This window comes from Uloborus diversus, chromosome 5 (assembly GCF_026930045.1).
Source record: "Uloborus diversus isolate 005 chromosome 5, Udiv.v.3.1, whole genome shotgun sequence".
In the NCBI taxonomy this organism is placed as follows: domain Eukaryota; kingdom Metazoa; phylum Arthropoda; class Arachnida; order Araneae; family Uloboridae; genus Uloborus; species Uloborus diversus.
The window spans coordinates 168262074-168284960 of record NC_072735.1 but is presented as its reverse complement, the minus strand read 5'-3'; the positions used below and the strand labels follow the sequence as shown (position 1 = coordinate 168284960).

Genomic DNA, 22887 nt, shown 5'->3' with positions numbered 1-22887 from the left:
CTAACGGTTACGAAAATAGAGGTCTTGCAGGTTGAAACGGAACACCCCGCATCTAACAAGGCAAGCAACTGTCCAGAACACCACAAATAACAATTTAGAATGTACAAAGTAGTTTTCTCATCAACTGAAAGAATTAAATTAGTGATTTTCTTTTTGTTTTGTAGGAGGGCGAAGAGGAGGAAGGGGAAGAAGGGGCCGTCCCCGTAGAGGAAGCAGGTGGAGAGCGCGGAAGTCGCGAAGAAATGGATGATGAAATGTGCAACCGTAACCGCAGGAAGAGCGAAATGGTCAAGCTGGACGGCGTGCAAATGAATCACGTTGGGTAAGTTCTCAAATTTGTATTTTCCAGTACTTATCCTTATGCGATTGTCAGGGCCGTATACAAGGAGGGTTAGGGATCTTAGGGTTCAAACCCTCCCCCCCCCCCTAAAAGTTCGGTTTGACATTTAAATGTTCGTTAAAATTGAAAAATTTCCAAAAAATATTGTTACAAACCTCAGATGCTTTTATATGTATAGTAATTGCATAAAATGCTTTCATAATAGATAACCCCACGACTTGAACATTAGCACAAATAGCTCAAAGCTCCGCATGAAAGTTTTTAAACCCTCCCCGAAATTATTTTCTGGTTACGGCCCTGGCGATTGTCGATGTCACAGCTGCTAACTTTCCCGATTCGCTCGAAAAACTTCTGAGTTTCGATGCCTTCACCCGAACTCCCCACTGAAGGGAATTATCTCCCGAGTTCAGCGAAATTTCTCCAAAAAAAAAAAGAGATTTTTCAATGATTAGATTTTTGAATAGAAATCTCTTCGGTGAAACGATCGCAAAAATGAAACCTTTTCAGACAAGTGTAATTTTTATACATGTTTATTTTATTTTCCTTCTTTTTACAGCATTTTATTTCCCGACAAAACGTTACCGATTTTTCTTTGAACTTTCTAAATTTTTCCCTGCTACATGACTGTTTATGAATACTTATAACAGAAAAGAAACGAATACTTTTTTAAAAGTATTTTATCTCCAAACCTTGAGGCAACAGGTTATTTTTAAACTTCAAAAAGTAAAAATAGTTACTTCGATTTCCGAACTTCGGGTTTTAAACAAACTCAATTGAAGAAATTCCCATTTTAAAATCCCTTGTACACGCAAACTTTTGTCGCTAAATTTATTCATGCAAAGTGTCCCCAACACAAACACACATTAAGTAAATCCTCCCTGATTTTCATCATTCAATGTTGGCAGCTATTCCATGTCTTAAAAATAGGTGACAATACTTTCGGTGATTTTTTACAGCATCTTTTCGTGTGTGGGCGACAGAGGGGGAGGATAAGTAAGCTTGCGGTAGCATGTATTGAAAATAAATGTTTTTTTTTCCCTACAGTATACACTTATTTAAGCGTTGTATAAAATCCATTTATGCTTTACCTAATTAGAAAATATGCGTTATACAGGGTCTGCATAAAAAGTAATGAGACTGAGCTGTGTTCTAAGAATTTATTGCAGTCTTTAATACTAACACCTAAAATTCTTCAAAATAAGACCTTTTGCCTAGCACACATTTATCACAGCGAGTCTTCTAAGCTTTGAAGACTCTTTTATAGTCTGCTTCCAGAATATCATTTAAAAGTTTTGTACTAGCGCTTTCACGACATCCAGAGTTTCATGGTGATGTCCTTTTAGTGAGGTTTTTATCTTCAAGAATGGAAAGAAGTCTGCTGGGGCTAACTAGTGGCTGTAGGTTCGCTGGGAAAGCGATATCATTATTGACCAGGAAGTCTTGGAGGATGAAACGGGGTGCTTCCAGCATTTCTCAAGTTTTCAACGATGGTGCTGTGAACTGTCATATTATCAAGTGCAACTTTATCTGTAATCATTCTCACACATAACTGGCGGTCCGCATTCAGCACAACACGCACACGTTCCACATTTGCGTCCGATCTGCTGGTTGACGGATACCCTGTTTGAGATTGATTCATCCTCGACGCTCTCCCGGCCATCTTTGAAACACTTGCGCCACCGAAACACATGCGCCTTTGACAGGCATTGATCTCCGAACACTTGCTTACACATCTCTAAAGTCTTTGAGGTCGATTTACCAAGTAACCGTAATCGCGTATCGCTGCTCGAATGTTCTTTACATTTTGGAGCTGGAACCGACGTTATTTACAGAGGTACATTATAACGACTATGCTGCCCGAACAAAGACTCCCAGGCTACTGCGGATCGGAGTGAGTCCCACCAGTAACCTCTACTGATTTGTGTGCCCTTGGGAGGTATATCGTGCAGCTCTGGTTAGTTGAGCTGTGACTTTGACTATGTTTACCTGTTTTAGAGGAGCTTGATGTGTTATTGGCTCGGATTTTAATTGGAATATTTTTAAAAACTATTAAGAAAGTTTCACAACTCAACTTAGCGCCAATTACCCCTCCTTATTTTCTGAAACAGAGGTAAATATTGTCAGAGTCGGAGCTCAACTTCTCAGAGCCGCACAATAGTTGCATCAGGAAAAAATGAGTCTCATTACTTATAATACAGACTCTGTATTAACTCGTTCATTGTTCGCCCCCTCCCCTTTTTTTGAGAGAGAGAGAGTTCGGAGCATTTAAGGGTTTTAATTTTGTTTGCTCAACTGCCGCGACGACCACGAAATACGTTGCGTATGCTGATATTGTATCAGGAGCGATGGAGCCAAACTGCGTTGTTACCACTGCTGTTCCTAGTAGTTTGTGTGAGACCAGAGACAAATTGAGTTGTTACCGCCGCTGTTGCTAGAAGTTTTTTGCTGTAAGACTGCGTTGTCGCTGTCGTTAATAGTTTGTTCGTATGTTGTTGTGTGGAAAATTGCGCTGTTACCGTCTCGGTTGCTTGCATAGTATGTTACAGTGAGCAGGCCCGACGAGAGGCCATGATAGCCTAGTCGGACACTAGGGGCCCAGACCTTGGGGGAAGCCCGGCGACACGACGCAAAAAAAGAAAATAAGAAGAAAGAAAGAAAAAGGAAGAAAGAAAAGGGGGGGGGGAGAGAACTAACTCCAAATAAGCGGAAACGTATAAAGTAAAGTTTGCTTAAATGGTATTTATGCGGTGGCACTTTTATAGAGTTAATTATTTTCTAGTAAGCAGTTTTGATTTTTTTCTTTTTCCCCTTTCTTTTTCTTCCTTTCTTTTCTTTTTTCTTTCGGAGCGGGGGGCTCGGCGACAGAACTGACTTGGGGCCGGCCTTGGCTCTCTGCGACCCTGGCTGTGAGACACATTGTGTTGTGAGACAAACTGTGTTTGGCTGGCGCTAGTGATTTGTTGCTGTGGATTTTTGCGGAGAGTGTCGGCTTTCGAATGACACTCATACGTCATAGTACAATCAACAAACCATCGTCCTCTGGAATAGTTACGTTAACGTAATTTTTATTAAGTGAATACCAGACAGCCTATGTGTTAGCAATCGGCCAGGTGAGGCCGTGTGAATTAAAATAAACCAATCACAGTCGTTCAAAGAAGCTCATTATGATATTACGCTGAATGGTGACGGCGAGCGAAATTTTGGTTATTTTTCACACCTTGAAACCATGAAACACCTTAAAGCGATAAAAGCAAGAAGCACGTAGTGTGCATGCGCAGAAGAGTCGTAACGTGAATCTCTATTTCTACATAGTATAAAATGAAGTCTCCAAAAAGCGTCTGTGTGTTTGAACTCGCGCAAAACTCAAGAACTACTCGGCAGATTTCGCTGAAATTCTCGCAGTATCTTTCTTTTAGTACCGGAAAGGTTTGAAGGACCAGTTCGAAAAAAATTCGATGAGTATTTTTTTTTATTCCTATTTAGGCCCAATTTTCAAATAAATTCCTGAATATGGGGGTGAAACATTATTTGCACGCATTAATATTACATATCATTGGAAAGGGTAGAATGTTTCGCTTTCTACGCAATTTGTTTCAATGCTTAATTACGACGGGAGTTATTTGCGTTTTTAGCTCGAATTTTTTTTAGGCTTAACTGAAATTTAGGCACTACTTTCTTCAATTAATACATAAATAAAAGTGAAGGAATTATCCCACAGTTTTCTTTTTAACACAAAGATAACGCTTTTTGAATCCATTGTTTCTTTTTAATTTCTTAAACTTACTTTATTTTGTGTTTCCATGGTTACGCTTTTTAAATCCATTTTTCTAAATTTAATTTCTCAAAAGTATTTTAATATCTGTCGTCATTGTTTGGAAGGGAAATTTTGCATGATGGTATTTTTTTTCTTATATTTAAGCCTGATTGTTAAATATACGTCATTTGACACAATTTTTATTTTCAAGGTAGACCGGGCAAACCGGACAACGCAGCTAGTAATTTATTGAAACAAATTTTGAATGCACTAACTCCTTTAACTCTTCCAATCGAAGCTTAATTTTCATGGTGCTCACGGGAGCTGAGCTCATGTATTGCTATGGGGCTGTCCTCAAAGGACGTCGCGCTTTGAGGGAGGAGGGAAGGTTCGTGGAATTGTGGCACTTTGTGACTAGGTAGAGGGAAAGGGTGACAAGAAGTGTGACATCATAAATATTTTATACCAGTATGTTTATGAAAAATATCGTGACTTGTGACAGATGGTGTAGGGGTGAAGTCTGACACTTTGGGACGAAGGGGAGAGGGTGTCACAAATGGTGGGGGGAAAAGTGCGACATCATTTTTATGAAGTGCCCCTATTCATCTTCATGTGCATTTTGTTACGGATTAGATTGAATTCAGGTGATTTATGCATGAATCTAAACTTTGAAGACTAAGGGCTCGTGGGATTTTTTTTTTAATGTAAGCCCCGATTCCATTGCTTAATAAATAGTGTTACTTGAATATGTTTTCAAACTGAAATTTAATAGTTTTCTTTTGTTTTCAGATTCGCCTCTGATAAATTGGTAAGATGGCATTTACTCTGCTATTGTTATTTTATTATTATTATTATTATTTTCATTATTAATTTGACTTTTTTTTCGTTGTTTCAATAATTAGTTGAAGGAATTCTTTTTTTTTCTCTTGAAATTTCTAGAATCAAGTTGAGATTAGGATTGACGGAGATGAGAAAGGTAAAGAAAAAATTCTGATTTGATTTTTCAATTTTGAATTATACTTTCTCAAGCATTGAGCACGTTAGTTTACTTGTATAATTAGTGAATAAATCAGCATATTTGTTCATTTGCCTTTGTTATTTCTCTTGTTCCAAACAATAAAGAAGAGGAAGTTGAGAAGGAGGAAGATGAGGAAGAAGAAGAAGTAGAGGAGGGAGAAGAGGAAGTAGAATCCGTCGTTGGCTCAACAGGTGCTAGGCCACGTCGCATGTCCGAGATGGATATCCCCAACAAAAAAGAACCCATCCCCAACTATAGCTCATTTTTCGTATTCTCACCAACGAACAAGTAAGACTCAATAAATATGGTCATTTGATTGAGTTTTGCAAATCGCAATCCACCTGTGATTGTATTTCCTAGACCCGGTGCAATCGTATCCGCAATTTTGAAGTTATGCGAGCGCCTATAAAAACTATATGATTATATATATATATATATATATATATATATATATATATATATATATATATATAATTTTAAATGAGCTTCTAACATTATCTTTTATTACTTTGTTCAAGGCCCTATGTTCTCACTATTTGAAACACAGGGGCAGTCCGATGGGAGGTCAATGTGACGTTTTAAAAATTTCCTTATTCGACAAATTTTGTCTGACGATTCGGCAAAATTATCGTAATTCGGCGAAATTTGGTGTTCTATTCAGCAAAATTTGGAATATTCGGCAACTTGAGAATTTCTGCCCAACCACAAGTTTAAATTCGGGTCGCCCCTGTCGAAACATAGCAGTTCTTTGAAGAATTTTTATTTTGTCACTGTGGTGACCAACTGAGATGCATGAAAGTTTGTTCTCAGAAGAATCAGGCCGCTGTTTTAAAAGCGACGGTCACTGTGTCTATCCCTACCGTGATCACTTCAAAGTCCAATCTTATCTCAAAAACAATGCGTTGGGGTAGTTCCTTTTTTTTTCTGGTAATGTTTCGAAATCTCACCTTGACTTTTAGATTCACAACCATTGCCCGATTTACCTCTAAAGTTACGGGAAGCTCAATTTCATTTCGGGCTCTCCACTTTTTGTTTGAGGAATTTTTTGAAAAATTCTGTGTCCATTAGAACAAAACTCACTAATGATAAATTAAAGCGCGTTTCTTTAGAGGCAGAGAACTTAAAATGGTAATAAAACACATATTCATGTAATTTGCTTTATTCAAAAGATAATTTTATGACATTAATGTTTGAATATGATGTCGCATGTAACCACCGTGGATGCCACGCACATAGTGTAACCTGGAGCTCCATTTTTAACGCACATTTCGCAGTGGATCTGGCTAAATGTCTGCAATAATGCCCCGAATGATGGCTTCCAAGTGCTGCATTGTTCCTGGTTTATCAGCGTAAGCAAGGGACTTCACAGATCCCCAGAAGAAATAATCCATGGGCGTCAAATCGCAAGGTGCGTCTTATGGACCAGTGGAAACATTGGTCTATATGTCTTCAGAAATGATGAAGGTCAGAACGTTACAGTCAACGATGAGCGGTATCGAGACATGATTACTAACACCCCCCTCCCCTAACTATCCCGAAGACCCTCTTCAAACACAAGCCTCCCCCCTCCCAAAAAAAGAATAAAATACCCCTCAAAACAACCCCCTAAAAATTTCAATAGCGTAGTCTGTGCCGTGATCCCTCCTAGGTGGGCCCTCCTGTTTCTGGGGCCTCGATTGCAAGGAATAAAAGTTGCAGACATGAGGTTTCAGCAGGACGATGCCACATGTCACACATGCGAGACAAGTTGCCGAAAGTAACATTGGACGAAAGAATAATATCTCGAAATGGACCTGTTAACTGGCCTTTTTTGGGGTTCAATTCCGGGACCCTTGATTTTAATCCATATTTCCAGTTCTAGTATGTTAGAACACATGCATGTAAATACTGTATGTCCTTCTCCTCCTGAGAAATTCTGTCTGCGCTAGCGCCCAGGTTTAGGGTAACGGCATCAGTAACAGACAAGGTTCCAAGTAACAGACAGTCATATGTTTGGATTTAGAAAATAAACATTTTAGCCGGGTAAAACTGTGTGTTGCTGTGGTCTATGAATACAGTGCAACCATCTAATGTTATAAAAGTGAATTTTGTGAGCCAGTTAGTATTTACAAGGTAGTGGTGGAAGGTTATGAACAGCTACCGCGAGACCAGCTGGTGTTTCATGTTTATTTGAATTTAATAAGGCTTTTGTTCGAAAAGTGAAAAACTTTTGCACATTTTGAAGATAAAAGTGGAATTTTGTCCATTACTCATCCTTTCCTCCTCCTATCTGTTACTGGGTATCATCAGAATTTTCGGTGTCTCTTACTGGGGGTCGGACACTTTTTTTTCGAAATAGAGCAAATAAAAATAGAATTAACTAATTCAGAGGATCCAAGAGCAGTCAAACGTTAGATGAGATGTAGTAGCATGAGAGAAAAGTAGTTTAAAAATTCTAAACACATTAAAAGGCTCAGAAAATTGAGTTAACCTGAGAGCGATGTCTTAAGCATGTCTGTTATTGGTGCCGTTACCCTAAAATATTTTTTTCCCCTGTATAAGCATCTGAATGAGCAAGTAATGTAATAGTGAAACTTAGATTAGATCCGTGCATTTTTCATCAATAATAGGTTTTTTAAACCTATGTTGCTGGGTATCATATCATTAGAATTTCCGATGTCTGTTACTGCGTGTCGGACCTTTTTTCGAAATAGAGCAAATAAAAATAGAATTAACTAATTCAGAGGATCCAAGAGCAGCCAAACGTTAGATGAGATGTTGTACGAGAGAAAAATAGTTTTAAAAGTTTAAATACATTAAAAGGTTCAGAAAATTGAGTTAACCTGAGAGCGATGTCTTATGCGTGTCTGTTACTGGTTACCCTACTTGGCGTAATTAATTGTTGAGATCACCCAAGTGAGATCCAGTGTTCGCAGATCTACTTCACTCCGCAATGGGCCAAAAGCCACTCTTGATTTATAACTTTCATAAAAATGTGTTTAAGGAATGATAAATTATCCTTCGACCGTAAGTTATTCCATGCGTCCTTAAGTAAACGCAAGTTCTTCTTCCCTAATGCCGCCTTCTCATGCTACCTGATCGATTTTCCCCCCATATCACCTGTCCGTTGAGCGGGGTTCCCATCGAACTGCGGACACGCTCGTAAAACAAGACACATTTTGCCTCGAGGACAGATCAAGTGACTAGGTCACGAAATGTCACCCTCTATTTGAATTTCATTTCGGTGACGTACTGCGCGAACAACCTCGTGGTTTTTCCTGATAAAACGGTGATAGATTCGGTTAGTTAGCTTGCGATGGCTTCCGTTATTACGTAAGGTATTATATGAAGTAACTTGTGTGATATATGAGTGTTTTTTAATATTTATATGTCATCGTCAGAGGTAGAAGAAAATTGTAAAATTTTAGGAGCCAGGAGAAAGTTTTAGGCAGCAGACGAATTACATCTCAGACTTTATATGAAAAATCAGTGTAACATGACTTCTGAAGGAAGCTTGTTTTGAAAGAACTAGTAGCCAAGATACGTTTTTCAGTCTCCCTGGTGACCTGGCTTGCCGGATATGTCGGATCTTGGTCATTAACCCACAACAAGAATATCAATCCAAGTCAGATCCTGGTCATAATAATCACCCATGAGAGAACTTGAATTATTTAGTTTTTATTTTTATAGTTTATTTATTGGTACTGTTTTCTTATAGAATTTATTAACTCACTTTCCATTCTTATTCCTCCTATGACATTTTATTTCTTTATCACATAAAAGTAAAGTTAATGTGTTGCCAGGATAAATCGATATGCTTTTGGTTTCCCAAAAAGATTTCTGATCCGCAACCCTGTGACATGATTGCACGTTTATCCAAATCTTGATTTCCGCACCACCAAGCTGGGCCCTCAAGGTTTAGGGCCCCCATTTCTTTTCACAGTTTAAAGAATTTGCATCGATTAGGTTTCAAATATAAAATTATAAAACAAAATATTTGTAATAAATGTTTTTTTTTTGTTTCTTTTTATCTAATTTTTCTATTATTTGGGATTAAAATTAAACATTCAGTATATTTGCCTAACAACCCTATTTTCCCATATTACATTAGAATCATATTGCAGTTTGTACAAACAGAGTGAATTCTGTCTTTAAATTATTGATTTTTTATAGAGAACTTTAAGTTTTTCTTATACGACTGTGAGAGAGGAGAGTGCCAGCATGAACTTGTAGCCCAGGGTCCCACTATGGTTTGATGGGTCCTGCGTTAACCATCTAACCTACAACTGCGTGTGAGACACGTGTTCGTGTATTCAGGCCAAAACTAATTAGAAGATGCAAAAAAATTTCAAAATAGCTTTGTTTCTAGTTAGGCAGTATAGATTTTTTTTTTAGCATTTATTCTAGTTCATTTATCTTGCTCATCCATGTGAATCACCACTTCAGTTAGCATTAGAGTTGTTTTCCTTACTGCAGGGGTGCCCACCCCCTGACATCAGGGGCGCAACCCACAGCCTTAAATTTCACGAAGACCCCCCCCCCCCCCAAAGCAAGCACACCCTAAAAAGAAAAAAAAACACCTTAAAACAACCCCCCTAAAAAGCGTTCTGAAGAATCGTGTAACATAATCTAATTCTCTAGTGAGTACAGATACCAGATAAAATAGTTATAATTTTGAAAAGTCACATTCAAAGTCATCCATTTTCTAAAGGCATCAATAAACAGTGATTCTGGTGTCATCACGACTCGAAAATAAGTGGATGAAAATAAATATGAGTTAAAAGTAGTTATATATGGGGAAACTTGTGCTACAGCTTTTAACTTTATTGTTGTCGGTATTTTTCACAGCCGGTGTTTTTCATGCTTATGCTAGTGTTGATTCATTTCCTTTAAAACTATCTTTTCCTCCATAGTGACATGTAGAAATACATTTTGGATTGAGATTATTTAAAGAAATATTTATATTGACCGATAAATAAAACTAGTTTTACTTTTAACCGTCCGCTCCTATTTTGATGTAATTGATAGTTAGTATACTTCTGGCTCCCTGAAATAATTATCCCTACTCAAGAGTAAGTAAAACAGCTTACTTTGTGAATTTAAACGTTGAAGAATGTCCTGAACTTTATTTTTATTACAGCGTTTGAAAGTTATATAAGTTGCTGCTACAAACTTTAAACTTTGTCAGTGGTTACTCCATCGCAGTATCAGTAGTCTTTTTCTCGACTCGAGTTTTTCAATGTAAACGGATCAATGAAACAAATAATGTCAGCGGAACAGGCTGTGAATAGATTTATTAAAAAATCTACAGAAAAAGAGAAATATTCCTTTCTTGTAGCAGAGAATATTTTTATCAGCCACACGAAGTGATCAATTAAAAATGTTCTACAGGTACATTCACTAATACCTGCAAATGTCTTGTTTTGCTGAAGATTCCCAATTTCTTGCAGATTTCGAGTGCTGTGCCATAAGACTATCAACCACAACTACTTCGGTAATATGGTGTTGGCATGCATCTTAATTAGTAGTGCTATGCTGGCCGCAGAAGACCCTCTCAGTGCAGAGACACCGCGCAATCGAGTAAGTGTGTGTTAGACTTTCTTTAAAATGAGCTCTAATGTTGCTCAATTGTCTTTTCCTAAACCCTTTAACAGACTAATAAATCTGTTAAAGATACGATAGCTTAGCAGTAAGGTAAGCACATCAGTAGTGGCCAGTGCTTAATCGTGCTTCAGTAGTGGCCAATTTAAGGTTTATATTTGAAAAAATATTATTCCAGGTTTCCCAATGGATTTAAAGGTGAAGGTAATATCTCCATTAAACGTGCAGGAGGTGACCTCCTGCACGTTTTATGCACTTTTGAATCCATTGGGAGACTAGGAACCCTATTTTTTCAAATATAAATCTTGACGTGGCCACTACACTGAAGCACTGGCCACTATTGGTATGCCTACCTTAACTTTAACTCCTTGACATTCAATGACGTATTAGAAACGTTATTTATTTTATGTGCCATTGTGGACTGACGTCTCTTCGACGTCAGGCGATTTTATAGACTGTTAAACTTCTCTGAGACGTCATTGTATGATAAGGGGTTAAAAAACCCTAATGTTTTTTAATTATTTTTCATGCTCACTAAATTTCCGAAGTCAACTAGTTATATGACCATCACGAAACTTTCTTTCGTGTCTTCCTGCTCAAGGATATTTGGTGCTTAGGTGGTATTGTAACTAGTTAGATTTCACTCGGCGTCTCAGTGATATTTCAGACTTACATATTACCACAACTCGATTGGAGTGATTTACTGTTGGGGAATAATTTCTAGCTTATGAAATGTTGCAACCAATTTGAAGCGATTTCTTGGCTTGGTAGCAGTTCAAATAAGACCGGGTCGCGCGACTTTCTGTTATGGCGGAATTTCTGATTTATGTGCGAATCCTAGAATAGAATAACCTTGAAAGTGTATATTAAAATTTAAATAAGATGGTGCCTTTATCGATCGTAAATTTACTGCAGAAATGCTTCATTAAAAAAAAAAATTCTCATCCACTTGTGAATTTCTTTCACAAGTTTTCAACTGCCTAATGGTCAAATAGAGTTTAGAAGGACTTACTCAGATAGTTTTATTGCTGCTTTAATGTGTCAGTGATTACTAATGTCGTGGTTAGAACGAGAGTGGTGAGGGTTAGTGGGGAAGCTGTCCCCGAAATACAGGGTGTCCATAATTAAGCGATCGTACTTTAAAGTCTTGCGGCGAAACTACCGCTCAGAAATTAACGTAGTTTCTTGTACAACACAACTCAAGGATAGGAATTTGTTTGCGTGTATAATAATAAAAAAAATGAAAACAAAAAATCGAAATTTCGCCACCAGCAGTCTATAAATGTCACATTTTTTCCCAAAAGATTTGACCCCACCCCCCTCTTTGTTAAATGTCAAGCTGTTTTTTTTTATAAGCATATTGGCATTTAAAAAACACGTGATGTTATTCTTCTAGCTACCACCTTTCTGCCTTTTGTCATAAACTGTCACAATGCTACGAACCCCCCTCCCTTCAAAATGTAACATCATTTTTGGACGGCCCCTCACACCACAATCATTCTTACTTGTTCACCTACCGTTTTACTCAAACGAAATAAAAACCGTTGGAAATAGAAGAAAATATTTTTCAAATAACTATATGATATTTCTTTTCAGATATTGAACTATTTTGACATCTTTTTTACATCTGTGTTTACCATTGAAATCACGCTGAAGGTAAGTTTTACCGAAACCAGAATTTATTTTTGATTTTTACTCGTATTTCATGAAAATGGATTCGGAACGATCAGTGGAAGTTAATAGGATTTTGCTTTCTTTTCTTTCAGGCAATCACTTTTGGTCTTATCCTACACAAAGGCTCCTTTTGTCGGAGTGCTTTTAATATTTTAGATATACTTGTAGTGTGTGTGTCCCTGATATCTTTTGGCTTCGAGTAAGTATTCTTTCGATAATATGCTTCTTTTTTAGGGTGTCCATGATTAAACGACTCGACTTCAAAATTGGCCAGCGACGCTATTGCTCCGAAATTCGCGAAATTATGTGTACAGCATAATGAAGGACTGGGAATTTCTTCACAAACTAGTTCAAAATTTCGCCATTAGAGAGCGCATATTTATGAGTTACACATTTATAATAAACTAGTGGTACCCGCACGGCTTTGCCCGTAGTTGAAAATTAAAAGGTCATTCGGTTCGCCTGTATATTTACAAATCATGGATGACGAATTTCTCGCCAATTGGCTATGTTCATTCGCTCTCCCATTCCACGTCATGATAATTTCGTAATTTACTCGTCCATCTCATGATAATTTTGCTCTGGAAAATGTTCTTAAAATTGAAATAGAAAAAGAACAAAATCGAATTTTCGAAAAATTGCCCCGTGCTACAAACTAACTTTGTGCCAAATTTCATGAAAATCGGCCGAACGGTATAGGCGCTTTGCGCGTCACAGAGATCCAGACATCAAGACATCCTCCAGACAGAGACTTTGAGCTTTATTATTAGTAAAGATAAAAACAAGAAAATCGCCCGTCAAAGTATGACGAGTGAAAATTGCTTCTACATTTGAACGAAGCCATTGCCTGTTTGGTGATATTTTGATAGTTTATAAAGCAACCCTAACTCCAGTGGATGAACCCTCAACTCCAGTATGTAGCGTTCATTGTTGACCACTTTTTTGTTTCTTCATTCCCCTAAAATGGTAGTCTTGCCAGTAAAACAGTTAAGTTACCGGATCGAGATCAGTCTTGTCACGATAAAGCCTTTCCCTACATGTTAAGCATTACCGAAATATATTGTCAAACTATCATGCCGTGGCGCGAGTTTCATTGTTGATACTCGCGGGTTACTCGATCATTGGCTACTATACATATGAGGATTTACGATGGTTTGAAAACAATTATTACATCAAAACATGTTCGATATAACGGCTATTATTTTCGTCTATCTTCTGGAATCGTGAGATAGCATGTTCTACAGTAGACCGCAGTATGCTCTTTGAAGTGCTACGAACATGTCATGGTATGTTGTATTTAGGATCAGGTAAAGTTTCACGAATTAAGAGATGTTTAAAATGCTTCCATAGCTAAAAGTCAGATGGATTCAGGCTTGATAAGCAGGGAGTGATGTATTTCATTAAAAACGGTCTACGGCGGTCAACTATTTTTTTTTTAATTTGTTTAAATTTTGTTAATTTTTGAGCAGTAGTTTCGTTGCTGGACAACTTGAGAGTTGGGTCGTTTTATTATGGTCACTCTGTACGTTCATACAAATTAATTCGTTGTTAGTGTTACTTGCTCGTATTAAAAGTTGAATGATTAATAATGATTAGTACAAATGGTAGAAGAATCTCTCTTTTTTTCCCCCTGTTTTGGGGGAGGGCGGGTGAAAAGAGATGATACTAGTAGCTTGATATGTGCTTCTATGCCACATGATTTACGAAGAATTTTCAATGATAGATTACTTATAGGGATTGAACTTTGCATGCGTTTAAGTTAAAACTTAAAAAATCCACATACATATGACAAAATGTATAAAATGAAATTTCCCCTTGCAAAATACTAAGATAATTGATAAATGAGCGTTTTCAGAAGTATATTTACCTGCTTGTTTGTTGTCAAACGTATTTGAAATACTTTAAGGAAGAATTTTCATATTTCGTCGGTTAATTACACTACTCAACACCAAAAATGCATCCGGCACAAAAATGGCTATTTCCGAAATATTTTGCCTCTCTAAACACGAAAATTATCATAAGGAGCTGAGATTTTCAAGATACAGAGTCAACTAAGATGGTGAATTCTCACTAATGCTCTTTTTCCCTGACAGATAGACCCCCCCCCTATGGGACTGACTGTGTACTAAACTTCGACACCTGTTAGAAAATCTCACTACCTAAAACCGAAATGATCTTCAAGAAATTTAAATTCTGGGAAGAGAAATGCCCAAAATCAGCCTCTAGTAGATCCACCCATTTCTGCTTCCCCCATGCTCATTCTGCTGGGAATAATGAAGAACTTCGTGAAAGCTGTGAACAAAGACAATTTTAAAATTCCTTAGACGGAAATTTCCAAGATATATTGAAGCTAAGGTGAAGGAGAAAATTTTTGACGGCACTTCAAATACACGCAATTATAAAAATCAGTGTTTTTTAAAAAGAAATCGCGAGGGGAGAAAAAAAACATCCAAGAGGCCTTTATGGGTGTATTACAAGTATTTCTAAGCAGCAAAGAAAACGAGAACTAAAAACAGTTAGTTAAACAATCCTTACAGAAGTTCTGTGACCATTGATGAATTATGTGTCTCTGAAACTCGATTTTGTTCATTTCTTCCTAAATATTTTGCTTAAAAACTTAAGCTTTGAGCATGAATAAAGGTTTCACCAAGATATCATTACAATGGAACGCATATGTCATAGTCATTAGGCCCAGTTAGTGCTCACCAAATGCTGCTAAACTTTTACAAGAGATGATCTTTCTTTGACGTACAAAAAGCAATAAAAAATGAAGTGTTGACAGCAATACGCGCCAAAAGCAACAATTGCTTTACGAAAAATAAGCAAATAATAAAACAGGACCTATAACATTTATTGCAGAGGTTTTTTTTTTTTTTTTCTTTGTAACATTAAGTTTAAATCAATGTGTGCTTGCTGTGCATCTTTCTCCAGTGAGCTTTTATGTATCTTGAAAACAAGAGCTAATTAAAAAACCACTACCAAATTCGTATTTGTCCACCCAAAATTGGTAGAAATTGACTATTTAAAATCAGGATGCAGACAAAAAGTTCTTTTTTGTTGCGTAGTGTTATCTACACATCCGTTATCATTTCTTTTTTCTACAAGTAATACTTTTTTATTTATTTTCGGGAAAATGAACCTGTGTGTGGGATCATATTGAACTTGGAAAGCAAATTGAGACAAATTTATTATTTTTATGAAAATTATTTACTTTCTGTGTTCGTTTTTTGTCAAGAAGTAATTAAATGATTAAGGATTTTGTTGAGACTTGTTCTGTCGAGCAGCTCACCTGTAATCTTTAAGTTGAAAAGTGATCTATAAATAACTTGTTCGGTCTGCAGATTTTTTCACACTCGATTTCACCCTATGGGGAAATCTGAAAAATGCTTTTTTACTTCCTTTTACAAAAAAAAGGAAGTATTGTATTCGCGAAAAAATTTTCTCTCAAAAATCGGCCTTAATTTGCATTTTGCTCACCCCCAAATGAATGTTGAGTTTTTTTTTTTTTTTCGACCCTACCACACGTACATATGTACCTAGAGAACGTATAGACGCCCGAAATATCCATTTTGAAGTTTCCCCGAGTTAATTACAACGAGTTTTCTCGTGAGGTCTGTATGTACGTATGTATGTGCGTATGTACGTATGTGTGTATGTATGTTGCATAACTCAAGAACGGTATGTCCTAGAAAGTTGAAATTTTGTATGTAGACTCCTAGTGAGGCCTAGTTGTGCACCTTCTCTTTTGGTTGCATTCGGGTGTTTCTAAAGGGGTCTGTTGCACCTTTTTGGAGGCATTTCATTATTAATTTCGATGCAAACTCAAGTGGTATTATAATTTGGCGGACACTTGGCGAAAAATCGCCAGTCTTTTGGTCGTCAAGTTTTGTCCTCAGCTTGGCTACAAATTTGGCGATTTAATTTTTTTTTTAAATCTGGTTTCAATGTGATCATTGTTGGTGATATTTAGAGAGTTAGAGAGAGAAGCACATTAAAATTGCAATAATAGAGAAATAACATTAAATTGGTGTAAAAGGAAGTCATGTGATGCACACATCAGCTCGTTTGGATAAAAATCCATTTACATTGAACATGCTACATGTACAAATCAAAACCATTTGTCCGGAAAACGTAACATATGTTATTATTAATGATGCAATCAGGTGATGTTCAGGGTTTGGAGAATAGTGGAGGTAATTTTGAATGCTTACTCATGACGAACACATTGATGAAGAAGCGATATATGTTTCTTCCCCCCCCCCCCCCTTGGATTCAAAACGATAAAAATTTAGTAACGTTATTTTTAACTAAGTTAATTAAGTTTCAAGTACTTTTTTCAATTTCCTTAATTGCTTGTTTTTTTCCCCTCAATATAGCAGCGTGTCTTACATAAAATTATTTTTTCAATATGACATCGCCCCCTAGGGTCCCCTTTGCTTGTCACGTAGTCACTTACCAGATGGGAGTCCTTCGGGAAAGTTTCAATATGACAGTGTCGTACAAAAAATTATTATTTCAATATGACAGAGTGTCTTACATAAAGTTATTGTTTCAATATGACATCACCCCCGTGGGTCCCCTGTGCCTGTCACGCAGTGACTTAATGGATGGGAGCCCCTCAGGAAAATTTCGATGTGACAGAGTGTCTTACTAAAAAATTATTTCAATCTGACACAGTGTCTTACAAAAAAAAAATATTATTTCAATATGACATTGCTCCCGAGGATTCTCTGTGCCTGTCACGCAGTGACTTACCAGATTGGAATCCTTCGGGAAAGTTTCAATATGACAGTGTCTTACAAAAAATTATTATTTCCATATGACAGAGTGTGTTACATAAAGTTATCGTTTCAATATGACATCGCCCCCGAGGGTCCATTGTGCCTGTCACGCAGTGACTTACCAGATGGGAGTCCCTGGGGAAAGTTTCAATATGACAGAGTGTCTTACATTAAACTGTTAATGCACGCCTTATTCTTGATTCTTCTTGTTCTGAGTGGATTTCTCCTTTTCCAAATAGTAACGGAGCCATTTCTGTAGTGAAGATTCTTCGTGTCTTGAGGGTCTTGCGTCCACTTAGAGCTATTAATCGTGCCAAAGGTTTAAAAGTAAGTTTTTTTTTCCTATTCATTTAGATGCATAAATTTTTTTGCAATGTCAAATCACTTAATTCTTCTCCATTTAATGATCATCTGGTTAACATACTCCATTGAGAATATCATTTTCCTTTCTGTTTTGAAATGATACTCTCATGTTTCAAATAATTGTCTTTTAATTGAAAATAAGAACACTCTTTCGCAGAAATAATTTTAAAATCTTCTTTAAAGAAATCTAGGACGTTCATACAATCTAGTTCATACACTCATGGAAAATAAAAGCGTTTTTTTTTTTTTTTTTTTTTGTCTTATCTTTAAATATATATATATTCTTTTCTAATGAGGTGTGAATTGTTTCTCGCAGCATGTCGTCCAGTGTGTCATTGTAGCTGTCAAAACTATCGGAAACATCATGTTAGTGACGTTTTTATTGAATTTTATGTTTGGTGTCATTGGGGTGCAATTATTCAAGGTAAGCAGTTGGTTTCTATCTTTTATTATTAGATAAATGCTGGCAACAGTTGTAATCAATGAACTTATGATGAATTCCTGTTTAAACATTTGATGAAAGCCTAATCAAACAAGACAATAGTTTCGTCCTAAGAAATTGATAAAATTCGATCCCTTACAACTTTACGTGTAACTGTAGTTAGTGATTCAAGATGAAATACTGCACCAGTTTCTTTAGCAGATGACTATGAAAATCTTTTCATCCTTTTTATAATTCTGAGTTAACGTAGAATGCGACGGGGGTGAAGTCTTTGTCGGAGGGATTCTGAACCCACAATTTATTTGTGAGTAGCTTAGTGATCCATACTTACCATCCATTTCTTACTCCACATTTTTGTAACCTTCTATTAATTGACTGAAATTGCTTTCGTGCGTAATATTACTTTCACTCGAGGAGTTTTGTCTTGTCGATTCCGTTATGGCATAAAATGGCGCAGGATAAGCTATTGGTCTAAGCCCTTCTCGACGGTAAATAGCAACAAAAGCGATAACTTATATTTCTTTGGCTGTTTTAAGGGGCCCTCTTCTCGGTGGCTCTTTGCAAATAGCCATCACTATCGTTCAATTGAAAAGGTCGAATGCTGAAAAGGCTAAGTGCCTCCACATTAGAAAAACTACCCAAATTGCGTCAATTAAAACTTCTTCCCTTTGCTGCTTTTTCTTCCTTTTTCCTTCTTTTTCTTTTTTTTTCTAACTTTTTTTTTTTTTTTTGAAATTGTGTTTCTGAAGCGTACTATATTTACAGGGAAAATTTTTCGCTTGCAATGACGGCTCAAAACTGTTTGAAAAGGACTGCCAGTAAGTGTGTCTTCAAATTCAAAACTCTAATTCCATTTTTCTGTTTCGGAATAGATACATCGTTTTATTCTTTTCGTGTTCCCCAATATGCCTATTATCTATGATTTGTTTCGTTTCAGGGGCCAGTACATCATCTACCAAGGTGGTGATATCACGAAACCCATAGCGGAAGATAGGAAGTGGGAAAGGTACAAGTTCAATTTTGACGATGTTGCCAAAGCCATGCTCACACTTTTTACAGTATCCACTTTTGAAGGATGGCCTCAGTAAGTACTAGAAAGTGCTCTAAGAATGATATAAAACACAACCAATAAATGAACTATCTCGCCAAAGTCAATGCAAAGACCTGGCACGTGACAATGAGGAAAATGATTGGTCTTCTTTGAGCTCTTCTCGCGGTTCCAAAAAGGATTATTCTTTCTTCTACTGCATTTTCTCTGCAGCCGCATCTAAACAGTAATAAGAAATTGACAGAATTTTAATCTATCTGTAGTTTGAAAATTTTAAATGAAATAGAATGTGTAGTGCGCTTTATTTTAGGAGGGGAAGGGTATCCCCTTTAACCATGGTGGTTGTTTAATGAAGTATCATATCATTTTGTAAAAATCGTACTGACAAACCATGTTCCCGTCCAAAAGTTGTCACCTGTAAAGAAAGAACCATTTTAAAATGTGCTCTTGTTTGTTGTTTCATATCCTCTTGGTCGAGCAGCAGCTAGCCTTGTTCCATGAGGTTATAAATTCTCAATAAGTTCAGAAAAAATGGAGACTCTATTTGAATGGTCAATGGTGTTTTGGAGTGGTAGTCCAAAACGTTCTCTGGTGAATCAGTATCAGAAACACATTTATTGCAAAACGGAAAATCTAAAGCCCTCCATAAAAAGAAAGTCTCCTCAAATGGCCACAAGCAAATTTTGATAAAGCAGTCTGAGATCTTTATTCTTAAGTTGGCCTAAAGAACCGCCTGGACTCCATCTCTAATACATATCATTTCCTGGACGAGCCAGCCACTTAAGCTTGCTCTTAGTTAGTTTCTCTGATTGAGAAGATTTCATTGAATGTCCTGACAGGAGCGGGGTAGTCAGAGCCTCTGAATCGCCCTTTGCAAGTTTATCTGCTACGTCAATTCCTTGAATATCAACGTGTGAAGTTATAAACGGTCCGGATGTATTAACTGCTTCGAGGAAATCAGATTGAGGAATTGAAAGTGGCTTTGTCTCCCTCTCCACTTCAATCATTTTTATGTTAGACTGCACACTTATTGTGCGACAGTTCCCACACCTTTACAACAGCGCTTATCTTCCAGACTAGCTTTTAGCTCTACTTCACTAGCAGTAAGTTTACTTCTGAAGACAGTACCATCGATGTAGATTTTGATAGCATCTCCGGGAATCTCATTCATAACCTCAAGATCGAGCTATTTGAGAAGTTCAGGGATACTTGAGCTCTTGGTCACTGGAGAACACAGTTCAGTTTGAAAAACACCCCTGTTATTTACGAGAGCTAATACTGTGAAAAGAAAAGTAGACAGGTTTTTGTAAGTTTCAATCTCCCTATCGTGTAATTGATTTGCGTACGTTATTGCTGCTGGTAAATTGGACATTTTAGCACACTCCTCCAAAAATGAAAATTACTCAATCCATTTGGACGGGTGTGACAACTTCTAGATACTTGAATATAATGATTCATTATGTATCAGTATCAACTTTCTAAAAAAAACATTGCATTAAAAAAGTAATGATTTGTACGTGTTACGAATATGACTGTGAAGTCATACCCGCAACACGTGCTAATCATTACTTTTTAAGCATACAAAATTATGTTTTTAGATACTTCATACTTTATATTACCAAGCATAATGGTATGATTTTAAATGTGTTGGAGTTAAAAAACCATCATTTTAAATTCCAGTAATAAAAAACAAATGTATACGTAAGGCTGTAACACTCGTGCCGTAGTGGATTGAGCAAACTGTTTGACATGCAATTACTTTTAACCAATTAGGTTGGCAAGAAATTCTTTGATGTGTGCATACCAAAAGTCTACTTGCAACTCTGAGACTTTCAGTATTCAGTGCCTCATAAAAATAGGAAAAAAAAAGAGTTGTATCCTCTAAAGTATAAAATTTTCTATCTAAAAGAATGTAACTAAATTTACTGGTGTCAAAATTCAGTTGTTTGTAAACACTAAATTTCTTTATTAATAATCTTTAAAGGTATGGTATCTTTGAAATCAGTCTGGGACAGTTAACGGTATAAAGCATTTCTCATAAACTAACGTGCCAACCCCGACATTTTTATTTATGTGTTAATTGCTCTGCTTCACTGCACGTCATTGACGATTTGCGGACTAACGCATGTTTTCGTGCGTATGACACGTCGTTTACTGCTTAACCCTTTCGCTGCGTATCACGCGATTTCCAAAGGCAAGGCAGAAGTAGCAAAATTTGCTTGGCCCGTGATTTCCATGTGCGTGTCGTAATTTGAAAACCTTGTTCAGCTATTTCATCCTTTAAGTATCAGACATACATTTCCAGAAGTATTTACACTTCTATTTTGCAAGTCACATACCATCTAATTTAACAAAGAAAGAGGGTCAATAATAATTGCTTATTTGTTGCTCGAAAAACTGGACCAAAAATCGTAATATACCGCAAATTTAGTATGAAGAACGTGATGTAGGACCTGCTTTTAAACCTTGAAGCGTAATTCTTAACACAATGTGTGTCAGTCTAGTAATTATATTTTATATTGTTTTATATATACAGTGGCTCCTAAAAGTTGTTCGTACACCTACGACTTTCAATGAAATAGGCCATTATCCATTGGTTAGAATTAATCTTTCGAAACAGGTATTTTATTACAAGATCTATGATCTATTTTTAACAAAACTACATGAAAATTTTTAATAAAACATTAAAACATAATTTTTAAAAAATCAAAAACCAAAAATTGCGGGAAATTTTATCTTACAAAAGTCTTCGTACACTTTGAAAAAATGTCAAAAAATTAGTAAATAATATACTTTTATACAAAGTTATTTAGTAGAATATCATGCAGTATCAACAACAACTTTTAAACGTCTGGGAATAGATTTCATTGTTTTTTCTTTCTTTTTTTGTGCAATTTCTGAGTAAGTGTTCAGTCACACTTCGAGTCTTACTGTTTCTAGTTCGAATTTCGTTTTATTGGTGTATTTTCGTAATCTAGCTACCAGATATGTTCCATTAAGTTTAAATCTGGGAATTGAGGAGATATTTCTAAGCTTAAGGACAATTTTTGAGGCCCCCAAACGCAAACGTGTGCTTCTTATCGTTTATCTTGATAAAAACAAAGTTGTTTCCGATTACCAAATTTTGGGCTAATAGTTTAAAATTGTTTTTTAAAATATTTAAATAAACAGCATGATTCATTATTTCATCAAAAAATTCCAAATTTCCAAGTCCTGATGCTGTAATGCACCCGCACACTAGAACACCTTCACCGTCCTGATTAACTGATCCAACTAAGCTCTTAAGATGAAATTCCTCATTTTTTCTTCTATTTACAATTATACAACAATTTAACCCAAAATGTTGAAATTATTTTCATCTATGAGTAAGACGTTGTTTCAAAACGTTTTGAGCTTATTTATCATTGATATTACGACGGAAAGCGTAAGTTTACTGTTACAAGAAAATTTCTGCAGGAATAGGTCTCCTTTAATCCAGCTAATCAGAGAACTTGGCGAACAATTTTAGGTGAAAATTAAAAGTAAAATGTTTCATTCAATTCTGCTAAAACTCTTTCAGCGCTCAAATGTGTATTTTTCATAATTTTTTTAACCGCAAACCTCCGATCACGCTTTGTTAACTTTGCCAGTTGACCTTTTCTTGCCTCGTTTTCGATCCGATTCTTGCCTTTAAAGCATTTTATCAAGCACTTCACTATAGAATGGTATAAATTACCTAATTTAGAGACATTTCAAACCAATTTATGGCTACTGTAAGGGAAAAAAATCAAATTTCGAATCGTGTTCGTTGTTTTCTACGCGTACCTGCCATTTTAAAATAAGCAGAACATTAGGGAATAAATAGACAAAAAATTAAAGGCAAATGACTTTACAGTGTCATTACAATG

General features: G+C 36.4%; 1 protein-coding gene across 1 annotated transcript in view; it reads left to right on the top strand.

Annotated features, from left to right (window-relative positions):
• The window catches only part of LOC129222623 (muscle calcium channel subunit alpha-1-like), a 201477-nt gene that overhangs the window by 125747 nt on the left and 52843 nt on the right, over window positions 1-22887 (top strand). Inside the window, exons 17-27 of the mRNA XM_054857148.1 lie at window positions 165-322; window positions 4884-4902; window positions 5034-5070; window positions 5217-5400; window positions 10542-10671; window positions 12289-12348; window positions 12459-12565; window positions 17387-17474; window positions 17827-17934; window positions 18718-18770; window positions 18890-19036. Of these exons, the coding sequence (XP_054713123.1) occupies window positions 165-322; window positions 4884-4902; window positions 5034-5070; window positions 5217-5400; window positions 10542-10671; window positions 12289-12348; window positions 12459-12565; window positions 17387-17474; window positions 17827-17934; window positions 18718-18770; window positions 18890-19036 (1091 nt within the window). The remainder of the gene's footprint in view (window positions 1-164; window positions 323-4883; window positions 4903-5033; window positions 5071-5216; window positions 5401-10541; window positions 10672-12288; window positions 12349-12458; window positions 12566-17386; window positions 17475-17826; window positions 17935-18717; window positions 18771-18889; window positions 19037-22887) is intronic.